Here is a 13794-nt window from a genome sequence, read left to right as displayed (position 1 = left end):
ATGTAAATCAATATACAGTCAAATCTTTTGGGAGTATACTCTAGGACATAGCCACTATTGACCTCCTTCATCCATGCTGGCACAGAACAACACAGACCTTCCACCATTATTATGAGGTTTGCAGACTGATTGCTAATTGAAGATTTGTGTGAAGGAGTGTCAAAACAGTGCTTCAGTGAATTCATACTGATCTTGGTAGTTTCTAATGGTTAGGAATAGATGGTTTCTGTTTGGTTACCATACCTAAAACAATGGAGTTTGGACTGCTTGAATGACATCAGTGTTAAATGTTTTGAAAAATGGTGGGGAAAATGTGTCAACCAAATGAGAAAGGGTTTACACATTTGCAAGACCTGTCTTCTGCTCTGCTGGGATAGTGATAATGAAAATGAAGTGGAACCTAGTTTCTTTAATCAGGTCGAAGCAAACAAGAAAAACTGTAATGTCATTGACAAATGTATAATCTATAGCTCATAATATGATATGATATGATATGATATGATATGATATGATATGATATGATATGACGTGAAGTGATGTGATGTGATATAAAATCATTTTTAATATAATAAGTTTAATGTAATATATAGCTCATAATTAAAAATGAAAATGTGAACTGAAAACAAAAGTTTCTAAAAGTCTTAATATGAATGAATGAATGAATGAATGAATGAATGAATGAATGAGCGAATGAATGTTTAAATGAACGAATGAATGAACAAGCAAACAACTAACAAATAAACCAATGAATGATTGAATGAATGAATGAACAAACAAACGAGTGAACAAACAAATGAACCAACGAACAAACGAATTAATGAACAAATCAACAAACAAAGGAATGAATGAACAAACAAATGAATGAGTGAATGAACGAACGAATGAATGAATGAATGAATGAATGAATGAATGAATGAATGAATGAATGAACGAACGAATGAGTAAGTGAATAAATGAACGAATAAACGAGTGAATTAATGAGTGAATGAAAGAAGTTATTTTGATTTTCTTTGTCCATTATCATAATCAAATTATAAATTATTTATTTATCTTAATCATAGTTTGCATAAATGATTGTATTCATTTATTATTAATAAATATAATATTATTTATTATTATTGTTCTGTATTGTGCATAAATTATTATTTTAATCAAAGGTTTTCACAATTATGCATGCATTTATCTTTTTTATTTATCACAATTATCTTTATATTATTTAGTTTTTTTATTATTATTGTAAATGATTTAGTTAATTAGTAATTTATTTAAATTTATTTATACATTTTAATGTCATTTCTTTCCAAAAATTCCATGAACCATCTCTGCACTCCCTGGAGCCTCAGATTTACTTATTTGTTTGTTACTTTTTTAATGAACACAGGATAGAGTTCAATGATTTGCCGTGGAAACAGATGCACTTGTGCTGAACCCGGAATATTTCTTTAGATCTCTGTTTCTAGTAGTAATCTTGAATGTTTTTCTGCTGTTATCAGCTCTCTCTCTCTCTCTCTCTCTCTCTCTCTCTCTCTCTCTCTCTCTCTCTCTCTCTCTCTCTCTCTCTCTCTCTCTTTCTTTTCCTCTGTGGAATCGACTCAGGCAGGCAAGTTTAATGTTTATCATAAAAACCCTGAAATACAATCTAATATCCGCCTCTTTTGTCCACACCTCCTTCTCTGTTTTTAACTGCGGTGAATATTCATAATTAATCTGACGCAGCGATAATAAATTTGATGTGCTTCTTATCATCAGTCCACCGGGGAATGAAGTGGTGCAGAATTTGGCTCCTTGCAATTTTTGTGATTTTTGGCCTGACCCTTTCCCTTGCCCCACCAGTGCCAACAAGATAATTGAGCGGTTTCATGGTGAAGTGTATTGACCCATTATTTCTGTCTCTCTGTACAGTATTGTCTGTTCATTTCTCTTCTATAGCTCAACTAGGTTAACTCACCGGCCACTTTATTAGGTACACCTTACTAGTACCGAGTTGGACCCCTTTTTGCATTCAGAACTGCCTTAAAGGTGCAGTAGGTGATCTGCCAAAAAGCTAACCGCTTAGCATATTATCTTTGGTCGGCGGGGAGGGACTGTGATTCAAAGCCACACCCCCTGAAATCGCGATCGCGCGCAACAGCCGACAGACAACCCACTAGTTTAGGTCATTCGCCAGTTAGTTAGTGCCAGCACCGTGCAGGGATTACATTTATTATACTTAGCCACATGCTATTTCAGAGCGAATATTCAGAGTAGCATGGTAAACAGTATAGGAAGACTATCATTGTTCAAAAATGACCCAATGTGAATATAAAAGCAACTTCAGCTCAATAAAGCAGGTTAGGCGGTATATCGCTATTTGCTGGTGTTTTTTTGTTAAACTAAATATAAATCTACATTATAGATGCTGACAAAGAACCTTATGAAACTGAAAATAATCACATCAATCTTTCACCAGGATATTTCAGTGGCTGAACAACACGTCTGTGCATATAAGTCATTCATAACAGAACACAATATAACAAAATAGTTTCAAATCAGAACATTACCTGTCTAACAGTAATACTTCAGCCATAATGTCGTCCTTCCTCCAGCGTGCTAAAGTAACTCCAACATTGATTCAGGTATTTAAAAGTTTCAATTCAGCATTTGATTTCTCCCAGTCCGTCTCGTGACCGCGCGGCTGCTTTAAGAGCGAATTATACCCGTGCATTGCTTTACAGTAATCGGCCCGAGTTCGGCTGTCCTCCGGCGCATCCGGCTCCGACTCGGCATCTGCGAGCGGCCCGCAGCTCGCTCGCGCGCATGCGTTTGTGATGCAGACGGGCACGCGCTAATGGCGGATCTGCGTGAACACATGCACAGAAGTCGGAATCTATATGTTGACAGACAGTCTGACCAGCTTATCGGAATTAAGGGAGATGACGGTCCGACTCTATTTAATTGGATGAACATTTTTTTTGTTTAATGCTTTACCCAGAATATAAAAATACATATAAACACATTTAGATCATTTACTGTAATCATTACTATTGAACTGTGAAGAGACTTTCAACCAGCACAACAAAAAATGTTTCTGAAGACAATCACCTACTGCACCTTTAATCCTTTGTGGCATAGATTCAGCAAGGTACTGGAAACATGCCTCAGAGATTTTGGGTCATATTGACGTGATAGCATCACGCGGTTGCTGCAGATTTGTTGTCTGCACATCCATGATGCCAATCTCTCGTTCCACCACAACACAAAGGTGTTCCATTGGATTGTGATCTGGTGACTGTGGAGGCCCTTTGAGTACAGTGCCTGTTTTAGCTGACAAGAGTGGCACCCGGTTCGGTCTTCTGCTGCTGTAGCCCATCTGTTTTAAGGTTGGACATGTTGTGCATTCAGAGATGCTTTTCTGCAGACCTCGATTGTAACGAGTGGTTATTTGAGTTACTGTTGTCTTTCTATCAGCAGGAAGCAGTCTGGTCATGTTGTGGCCCTGTTGTGAACGGCCCTTTAGGCACTAGTTGTTGTTAAATGCTCTGTGTTTCTCTGTCTCTCAGACCACCCTGATCCGCCATCAGACCTGAAGCTGCTCCGTGTCGACCAGACCTCCGTTACTCTGGAGTGGATGCCTGGATTTGACGGTGGTTTGACACAGATCTTCCGTGTCAGGTGAAGCTGTCATAAATGCCGCTGTGAGGTGTCTGAAACATGTGGTGTGTGTTGTTGGTGTGTTATATCAATCAGTCTGGAGTGTGTCAACAGTGCTGCACACCTTTCACTTTGACTGATGTATAAACATTACTTTCTATGTAAATGAAGTGTGATGTGATTACCTCATAGTAAATGCAGCTGTGTTTATTTTTGTATTGTAAATGAGGCATGTTTTGTCCAAATGTTTGGCATCAGGTTTGAAAGTGTGGGATTCAATATGTGAGGAGTGCAAACATACAACCAAGGATTACAATTAGCTATTAAGAGTTTTACAATGTAATGTAAATTTACAATTTGCAAGCATTGAAAAACATGGCAAAAAATTATATAAAAAAGAAACAATATAAAAGAAAAACTCCAGTTGCAGTAATTTTAATTCACAATTTATTGTTAGATTATGTTAGCCCAAGCCCATTTTATTATAATATAAGCTGTGGATGTAGATTCTTTTTTATTTGTAAAACAAATTAAATAAAATATAAATAAATAGCTTTCACTGGTGGTTTGTTACCATTGAAATTAATGTTTAAAAAATGTAACCTTACTATACATATTTTACATAATTTAGTGTCAAATATTATTAATGCACATTTATTTTAAAGTAATAAATAAAATAATGTCTATATTAATTTTTCTTATTAAAATTATTTATTCATTCATTCATCAAATTTGTAACCCAGTGCTGGGAAATAGACACTCATTCACACACAATTTCAATTTCAGTTTCAATCAGGCCTTTATTTGTTACATATTCACTATACTTCTGTATAGTGAATATATATTGAAGGCATGGGATGAGGGGCTAAGTGGTGATTGTCTATCTGTAGCTGTGTGTGTGTGTAAGCCTGTAGAGTCCAACAGGTGTCCTTGACAGGGAGCAGGAATTTCAGAGCGTCTCCTTATCTTGCTATCCGGGAGAAGTTGTTTTTCTCCAGCCGAGGCCGTCTTGCAGGAAAAACACTATGGCCAATTTAGTTCATCCAATTCACTAATAGTACATGTCTTTGGACTCTGGGGGAAACCATTAGTCCTGGAGGAACATGGGGAGAACATGCAAAGTCCACACAGAAATGCCAACTGGCCCAGCCAGGACATGAACCAGTCACCTTCTTGCTGTAAGGTGATTTTACTAACCACTGAGCCACCGTGCCGCAAAATAAAATAGTATATTTATTTATTTGTTTATTCGTTCGTTTTTTCATTCATTTTCATTCACAAGGGTATTAGTCTCAAGAGAGAACCCCAGACTTCCCTCTTCCCAAACACTTCCTGCTGCTCCTCCGGGGGGATCCCACGGTGCTCCCAGGCCAGCCAAGAGACACAGTCTCTCTAGCATGTCCTGGGTCTTACTTGAGTCCTACTCCCAGTGGGACATGCCTAGAGCACCTCCAGGAGGCATCCAAAACAGATACCCGAGCCACCTCACCTGACTTCTCTTGATGTGGAGGAACAGCGGCTCTACTCCGAGCTCCTCCTGGGTGTCAGAGCTCCCCACCCTATCTATAAGGGTAGCCCTGCAACCTTGCGAAGGAAACTCATTCAGCCGATTGTATTTAAGATCTTGTCCTTTCGGTCATGACCCAAAGCTCATGACCATAGGTGAGAGTAAGAATGTAGATTGACCAGTAAATCTAGAGTTTTGCCTTTCGACACAGCTCCTTCTTTACCACAACGGACCAATACATCGACCGTATTACTGCTGCCATTGCACCAATCCGCCTGTCAATCTCACGTTACATCCTTCTCTCACTCGTGAACAAAACCCCAAGATAATTGGATTTTACTCCAACCTGGAGATGGCAAACCCCCTTTTTCCGGTGGAGCACCATGGCCTCAGACTTGGAGGATATATGTAGAAGAGGATATTTATAAAAATACTTTGCTAAATTGTATTCATCTCATGTCATTTACTCATACATTAATTATTAAAGTCCAAAGTTATCCTCTTCACTAAGACTTATTGTAAAATTTTACCAAAAATGTATTAATGCTTAAAACAAAAATCAAAATTATATAAAATTCAAGAATCATTTAAAAACATAAAATTTATTAAGAAAGCTAAGTAAGTAAATCTTTTAGAAATGTTTGCTATAAATAATAATGAAAGATAACGCGTAAAAACATTCCCATCTGTTTGACAGGTACCAGTGGGCAGGATCTGCAAGCTACATGTATGTAGACGTGTTTCCTCCAACAGCTACTGTATATACAGTCACAGGCCTCAACCCTTCAACTATGTACAACTTCTCAGTCAACGCTCTCAATTCAATAGGAGAGAGCAGCTATGCAGACAACAACAAGATCCTGATGGTCACCACTGCTGGTACGGTCAGGCCAGCCTGTCTTATAAAACTTCCCAGACTCATAAACAAAATTAATCATCATTTGGGTTTCGACCTTGGTGGTTTTGCTTTCAGGTTAGAAATTTGTATTTTTCTTTGCACTGATTTGATGAGCCATTTATCAGTTCCACCAATCACATCTCATTTGTAAGGCAAAAACAGACGCTGTTTTATTAGTGTCTGGTCTACACTGAGTGAAATTGAAATTTTAAGTTATTAAAAGGAAAGTAAGAAAAGGTTAATATGAAAACAAATGATAACAATAAATAACCATAACAGTAATAATAATAAAAACACTAAATTGAACCCTTTACTGTCACTCTCCATGAGCAATTAAATCCAAATCTAAATCTAACAAAAATGGTCTGAACATGTATATTTTGTCATATATTATTACCATTGTGGAAAAAAACTAAAGATTCTTAGTAATGTTGTTTTTAAACATTGTTTTAGATTCTAAATCTAAATCAAATACCACTAAACTGCCCATACTTCTTTAGAATTAGATATCTATTTCACAAATATTGTAAAAAGTATTGTTCATATTACTTAAACCAGGGTTGGCCAAACTTGTTCCTGGTGGGCCGGTGCCCTGCACAGTAGAGGTCTGCATTCCCGCGGCTCTCCCGCGGGCGCCGCAGGACCCGACCAGATTTCTGCGGCGCGGGAATAAATTTCCGAATAAATCGCGGGAGTGGTCGTCAACGGGTTTAATTTGGGATGGGAGCGGGCTGTCTAGCAATATCGCGGATATTGCTATGCGAATGAGAGAGAGAGAGAGAGAGAGAGAGAGCTTTGCCTGTGTGTGTGCTTGGTGCTTGTGTGTGTGTGTATGTTAGTGCGCGTGCGCGAATGAGAGAGAGAGAGAGAGCTTTCCCAGATAGCAAAATACACTCGGGCCAGTTCCGGCTAGATTCTCGCCTGCCGGAGACTTACCACTCAACCTGGCTCCGGCTGCCGGACTCCGGATGCTTGTGGACTCACTGCCCGATTCCATAAGCGAGCCGACGCTGCCGCATCCACACCGGAATCGGCCCGAGAGTAATGTGCGCTGCGGCCCGGAGCTGGCGCGACTCAGTATTTATATACCTTTATATAAAACCTTTTGGTATTACATTGGTACTTGATACATGGTATTACAAGCCTTTGAGTTGATATAACAGCAAACGCCTGTGTGTCTGCTTGGTGCTTGTGTGTGTGTTAGTGTATGAGAGAGATAGAGATTTGTCTGTGTGTGTGTGCAGGGATTGTTCTCCCCCGCTCTTTAGCGAGATCGGGCGCGGCGGCCAGAAAACGGGGCGGGTCGGGCAGCGGGACAATAAATTCTTAATATAAGCGGGAGCGGTCGGGTTCGGGCTAAAACCTGGCGGGTGCGGGCGGGAGCGGGAGTCAAAATTTAGTCCCGCGCAGATCTCTACTGCACAGTTTGGCTCCAACACTAATTAAGCACAGCTTAACATGCTAGACATGCTAACAGCACTAGAAATTTATAAGCAGGTGGTTTGATTAGAGTTGGAGCTAAACTGTGCAGGACCCTGGCCTTCCAGGACAAAGTTTGGCCACCCCTGGTACTGTGCTGAAACTAAATCCTATTGAAAACTATTTTTTGAGATATCAACTTCAAATTTGGAATTTTAATTTGTTCAAATATTTTGCTTAGATTTTCCATCAATTTTAGGGTAAACTAGTTTTATAAAATACATATTTATATAAAATGATATGATAACATACACATTTATTGTTATATTATTTTCATGAACTTAAACATCCATTTTTTATTTCACTAAACAAAAGAGATTTCCAACTATTTATATTGAATTTGTCATTTTCAATAGAGCTGATGGTTAAAGGGTTAAACATTTTCTAATTTCAGTCCCACTTGTGCTGACATCAAAAAATAACTACACTGTAGTATTGTGATCTTTTTGTATTGCAAACACACAGATGTAATTACATGCAGGTATTTTAAAAATATAGAAATTCAATGTAAAAACATGTGACACATAAACCAAATCATTTGTCTTTGGAGTTTCAACCACAATGATTTTATTGCAGGTTTAGACACAGGCTTAACCTTTTGCACTGATTTGATGAGCCATTCATCGATCCGACCAATCACATCTCACTTGCAAAAGGTAAAAATAGACACGGTTTTAATAGTGCTTAGACTCCTCTGAATGAAAGCTAAATTTAAAGTAATTTAATGTAAATGTGTAGATAAAAAGGACTAATATTAAAATAGACAGACAAAAATAAACAATCAAAATAATATTAATTGAAATAAAATGTTTAAACACTTTATAAACTCTACCAACAAAATATAAATGTGGGTATTTATTAACAAAAATACATTTGGATATTTTTTAAAATATAAATGCTATGTCAAAACATGACACATAAACCAAATGAATCATCTTTGGGGTTTCAACCGTGATGGTTTTTATTGCAGGTTTAGAAACAGGCTTTACGTTTTGCACTGATTTGATGAGCCATTCATCAATCTGACCAATCACATCTCATTTGTAAGGCAAAGATCACGGCCGAGCCTCATGCAAATAAGCCGAGCGGCTGAACGTCTACACCAATCAGTGTGCCAGTGTGTTTTCTCAATGCTTATTTCTGTCGGTATTTTGCTGGGTGTGTGAGAGAGAGTAAGAAAGATGGAGCAGGAGAGCGAGAGAGACAGAAAACAAAACCGTGTGATGTATGATAAATGATGATAAGCTACATTCCCTCGGCAAACATAATGAATTCTGCAATTGTAATGTCATAGCATTTGATTTGCAAAACAAATTAGTCATGAGCACAGGCAGCTGACGGAAGTACACTGAAAACTCAACACGGCTCCGCCACAGAGTTCATCCATATTACTACAGGCAAACTGGAGGTATTTAACCATAATGAACTATTTATAGTCGAATTCTGCTATTTTTTACTCACTCTTTTTTCACAATTTCACCATACTTATTATTCAGTCATAATATAATAATAATATATACCATGTATAATCATGTATATGAGCAATATCACACAAGAAGCAGTGCAATGTGGCTGTATATTTTCCCTGGTGGGAGGCGTGTGTTGGCACGAGATATACAGAGATATACAGCCACATCTCAATACTACGAGTGTGACATTGCAGCCTGATCTCACGAGGAAACGTAAGTATTTTACGTTTTGTCAGATTAGTGGCTAATTCGTACGAGTTCAGTCGTACGAAAATGTACGATTGTAAAAAGGAGGCGTGGCACCCAACCCCACTCCTAACCCTAACTTGTCTGGGTTCTGCCACTCTGGTCTTGTAAATGAGCTCTGACACTACCCATGTCTGGTTCTGTTTCTGTGTCTGTGTGCGCGCGCGCCGTCAAGGGTGTACGCAGAGTGTGCGCTGCCGCTTGATGTGGCCGCGCACGCACTGCGTCCGTCAGACGCACGCGCTCTTGTACTAGTGTTTGTGTTTTCGTCTGTCAGCAGCATGGTGTTTCATTCCCAGCGTCTCAGTCTTGTTGGTTTCGGTTTTGGTCGGCGCTGGGATGAAGCATGCACGCTGCGTGTGTGAGCGCACGGTGAGTGTTTTCATTCATCGTGTGCTCGTGTCTTGCATCTTTTGTCAAAGCACGTGGCTCGGTGTTTACATTGTGGTCACGTGCTTTTGTCGTGTGCTTCAGTGTTGTGTTATGTGAGCGCATGGCTTGCATTGTCTCTCTGTGTCATGCGCTCTCCCATCTATTGTCTAGTCCCACCCTCCTTGTTTACTCATTATTAGTTTGTCATGTTCACCTGTGTGTCAATTTACGTTTTGCTTTATAATCCCCCTCATGTTTTCAGTCCTTTGCCAGTTCGTCGTCGATAGTTTCCTGTCTTGTTGTGTCCAGCCCTGTCTTGTCCTGCCAGTCCAGTCAAGTTCGTTTGTTCGTTTATTTGTTTTATTAGAGTTTTCCCCCTCGGGGTTGTTTGTTTTGCCTTTTTGTTTTCATTTTATAATTAATAAAAACCCATTTTTGCTGCACCTGAGTCCTCGCTCCTTTTCCCCTCACCGACCGTGACATAACTATCATTGGGTAATGAGCAAATCGTACTAAATTGCTTTAACAGAAAAGCACTGCCACTCAGATTTGGATTGAAGATTCCCAAAACAAAGTGGATTAACTTGGATGTATGAATTGTTTGCCTAAAAACTAACAGTGTGCACTAGCAAAATAAACCTTGTAAATGGCTACTAGTACAACAGGCTAGTCTACACAGTCCTCAATAATAAAAAAATAAATAAAATACCTAAACATTCATGGCATATTATTTTGTTTTAAAAGCCAAAAACTAGACTAATAAAAACATGAAGTTTTTTCACTTATTTCTGCAGTCACCTTATTTCTGCTGGCTTTAGTACAGCAGGAGCCATATGTAATTTAATGCAAATGAAAACAAGTGTGTGAGAGTGCAGTCCATTCAAGTGCCTCGTTTTCGTTTGTGTCAAATTAAATATGCCATTTACTTTGACTCAAGTCTTTACACATCACAATTGGGCTTTTCAGGCTAGACTAAGTCTATAATCTTTGATTTTACACATTGGTACCTCTGTGCCTTCAGTGGAATTCATTATTTTCCACTCTGTAATTGCTGTCCACTCTAATGGACTTCAAAGCCCAACGTATTTCTCTATGGAAGGCAAGCAGCGCCAAAATGCTTGCAATTTGATTGGATTTTACCAACATGTAGACACTGACAAATTTTGACGTGGCAATTTTTACGAAAGGTAATATAACATCTGATGTTTGCTTACATCCATGCCAGTATATTAGTTTAATATTTATTACATGAATAAACTCAGGATGTGAATCACAGGGGTGTTTGGGGAAAGGGTTGACCCCCCAATTAAGGTTTGATCCCCCTTAAAGGACGTCAAAACAAGATGTATGGAGTCGTAGCTGTATTTTAAATAATAATGTTAATAATATAAATAATAGATATTAGACCACCCCTATAATAGTTCATACCATTGTGAGTGCATAGTCGTGCCAATCAGCCTATGCAAGAAAAAAAGTCATTCAACAGTCTGAAACCGGCAGATTTAGAGCACCGTAAGAGTTCACAAAACTAATTTCTCAGAAAATAGGTGTTTGTTTCTACATAAAGCCTAAAAGTAAAGTCAAATTCTATGCGTAGTTTGCACAGTTTGACCTAAAGTAAGTCGAAAATAGCTAATCAGGTCAGAATACACTAAATGTCTAACATAACAAAGAAAACCTAAATATATTAGATGTAATTTAAATAAATACATAAATTTAAAGCATGTATTACACAAACATTACCAAAAAAGTAATTATCATTTCATTTAGTTAATGTAAAAAGTTTATTTTGTATGTTTCACTCATTTTCTTTTACTGTAAGTATAAACATTACTAGATATATTTCCACACTGTCATTTTAGCCTGATCTCATGAGGAAACGTAAGTTGTTTACGTTTTGTCAGTTTAGTAGCTAATTCGTACAAATTCACACGAAAATGTAAGATTTTAAAAAGGAGGCGTGGCACCAAACCCCACCCCAAACCCCAGTCGGCATTGGGTGATGCGCAAATCGTACTAAATTGTATGTTTAAATTGTAATTGTGATGGTCAATCAGCATTGTCATACCAAACCAACATCTATCCATACATAACCTAAAGTGCACAAAAAACACAATTAATCTCATAATAATAATAATAATAATAATAATAATAATAATAATAATAATAATAATAATAAATTGGATCTTAAACAGACCAATGTTGTTGCACAAAGGACAGTCCTATCTGAGTATACCATTGTTTTGCATTTGCAAATGTGAAGCAATGACATTTTAAACAATTTTATAACGTACGTATCAAGCCTTGTTGTTTCTGAAAAAGTGACATTTGGAGCTTAAAACTGGTTCAAAACAAATGATTTGCAAATTATTTGAAGCTTCTCGAAACAGTATTTGGAAAGTAAAATAGATTATTACCTGGATGACAACCTAAATTCAAAATTTGCTGTTTACTTGATTATTGTAAAACTCAATTATTACTAAATGAAAACCTGTGGCTACTGATAATACTACTGAAAAAAACTCTTTTTTTTTTTTTTTTTTTTTACATTATCTCCTTTTACAAGTCCCCTAGAGTGAAACAGTTGAATTTTAGCAATTTTTAATACATTCAGCTAGTCTGTAGGTCTGGCAGGAGACCTTTTAGCTTAGCATAAACTATTAAATTGAATTAGACCATTGGCTTATATTAATCAAGAAACTTTGCTGCTGTACCATGGCTGCAGCAAGCACAATGATATTATGCAGTGTCTTCAGCTAGGTAAATAAAAGCCGTTTGCAATATCAATCTTCCTGTTGTAGCCATGGTACACTGTCAAAAATAAAGGTATGAGAGCTGTCACTGGGGTGGTACCTTTTCAAAACGTATACCTTTGTACTTAAAAGGTCCACATTGGTACCTCAAAAGTATATATTAATATCTAAAAATTTTAGGAGAAACAATTTTGTACTTTTTAAGTACTAATATGTACCCCTGGGTACCCTTGTACCAAATTTGTACCTTTTGAAAAGGTGCCATCCCAGTGACAGCTCTCATACTTCTCTTATTTCGGAGAGTATACAGCAGTTAAATTCCTTTGTTATTACACCAAAATGAGATGAAAGTTCCTAGCCATTTCTCATCGGTCTTAGTACACAGTGTAACTACAGAAGAGTCAAACTTTAAATAACTAAAAAGAAAAAAAAAACCTACAAAACTTTATTGACATTTGTGAGTGAGATGCTAATGGTCTAATCCGATTCAATTATTTATGCTAAGCTAAGCTAAAAGTGTTATTGCCAGACCAGGAGATCAGCTGAATGAATAAAAAAATGGTAAAACTCATCTTTATAACTCTAAGCAACTTGTAAAATTAAGCATATCTAAAATAAATATATTAAAAATGTGGAGTGTTTATCTAAGATCACATCAATGTTAAAACCTCACTTTTAGCTTTTCCTGTAGCTTTCAAATGATTCTCAATTGCCGTTATCCATTAACTTGTGTTATACGAATGTCCAAACATTCCATTTTTTACCTTAAGCTCTATCTAACCGTAGCATCAGTGCTTCAAAAGTCCCTGTTATTTTTTTTGATGTTCTGATTTTAGACTCACGGTCAGAGCAGAACAAAGTGACTGCACTCTGTAACCCCTGCGTTTTAGTGATTTACCTCTCTCTGTTTTGCTCTCAGATGCGAAGGAAGCTGACGGCGGGGTCTCCACAGCGGACCAGGACTCGGCTCTTGCAGGTGCTGCATTTCTTCCTCCGGCTCACTGCAGCTGCTATTTATCAAATGTAGAAAAGGCCTGACACCCCAGAATTCAGATCAATTTCTCAGCTCGTACTTCAGCTTTCCATGGCCTTTACCGGCCCGTTTCATGTGCTTTCATAAAGCCTTGGGGCTCAATGTTTTCCCCGCTGCGGTTTGGTGCAGTTTTGCTCAGGCTATAATCCTGAACGCTTTGGTGCTGTTTAATGGGACACAGTGGCAGTTATTGACCCTTGGTTCGGGATAGAGAATAAACTGACATTAGCTCGCGGCGAATTCGAGGTCCGCCAGATACTGCTTTGCATTTTGATTGGGTTTGTGTAGAAAAGATTCATTAGGGTTTTCAATTTCCTCGGATAGTTCCAATGTCATCAGTTTGATTTGGGAATGATACACTGTGTGAGGGATTTTTCCTTTTTTTTTTTCAGAGAGAGATTCATCAA

At 37.8% G+C, this 13794-nt stretch overlaps 1 protein-coding gene across 10 annotated transcripts in view; it reads left to right on the top strand.

Moving 5' to 3' along the window:
• The window catches only part of nphs1 (NPHS1 adhesion molecule, nephrin), a 486431-nt gene that overhangs the window by 457804 nt on the left and 14833 nt on the right, over window positions 1-13794 (top strand). For 9 of the 10 annotated variants that reach the window (XM_087283293.1, XM_087283292.1, XM_087283289.1 and 6 more), the window contains 3 exon segments: window positions 3540-3651; window positions 5835-6016; window positions 13274-13330. In XM_087283293.1, the coding sequence (XP_087139419.1) occupies window positions 3540-3651; window positions 5835-6016; window positions 13274-13330 (351 nt within the window). 10 annotated transcript variants of the gene reach the window in all.

This window comes from Danio rerio, chromosome 15, assembly GCF_052040795.2.
Source record: "Danio rerio strain M-AB ecotype USA chromosome 15, GRCz13ab, whole genome shotgun sequence".
NCBI lineage: Eukaryota > Metazoa > Chordata > Actinopteri > Cypriniformes > Danionidae > Danio > Danio rerio.
The sequence above is the reverse complement of the archived record's forward strand: the minus strand, read 5'-3'. Positions and strand labels throughout refer to the sequence as shown.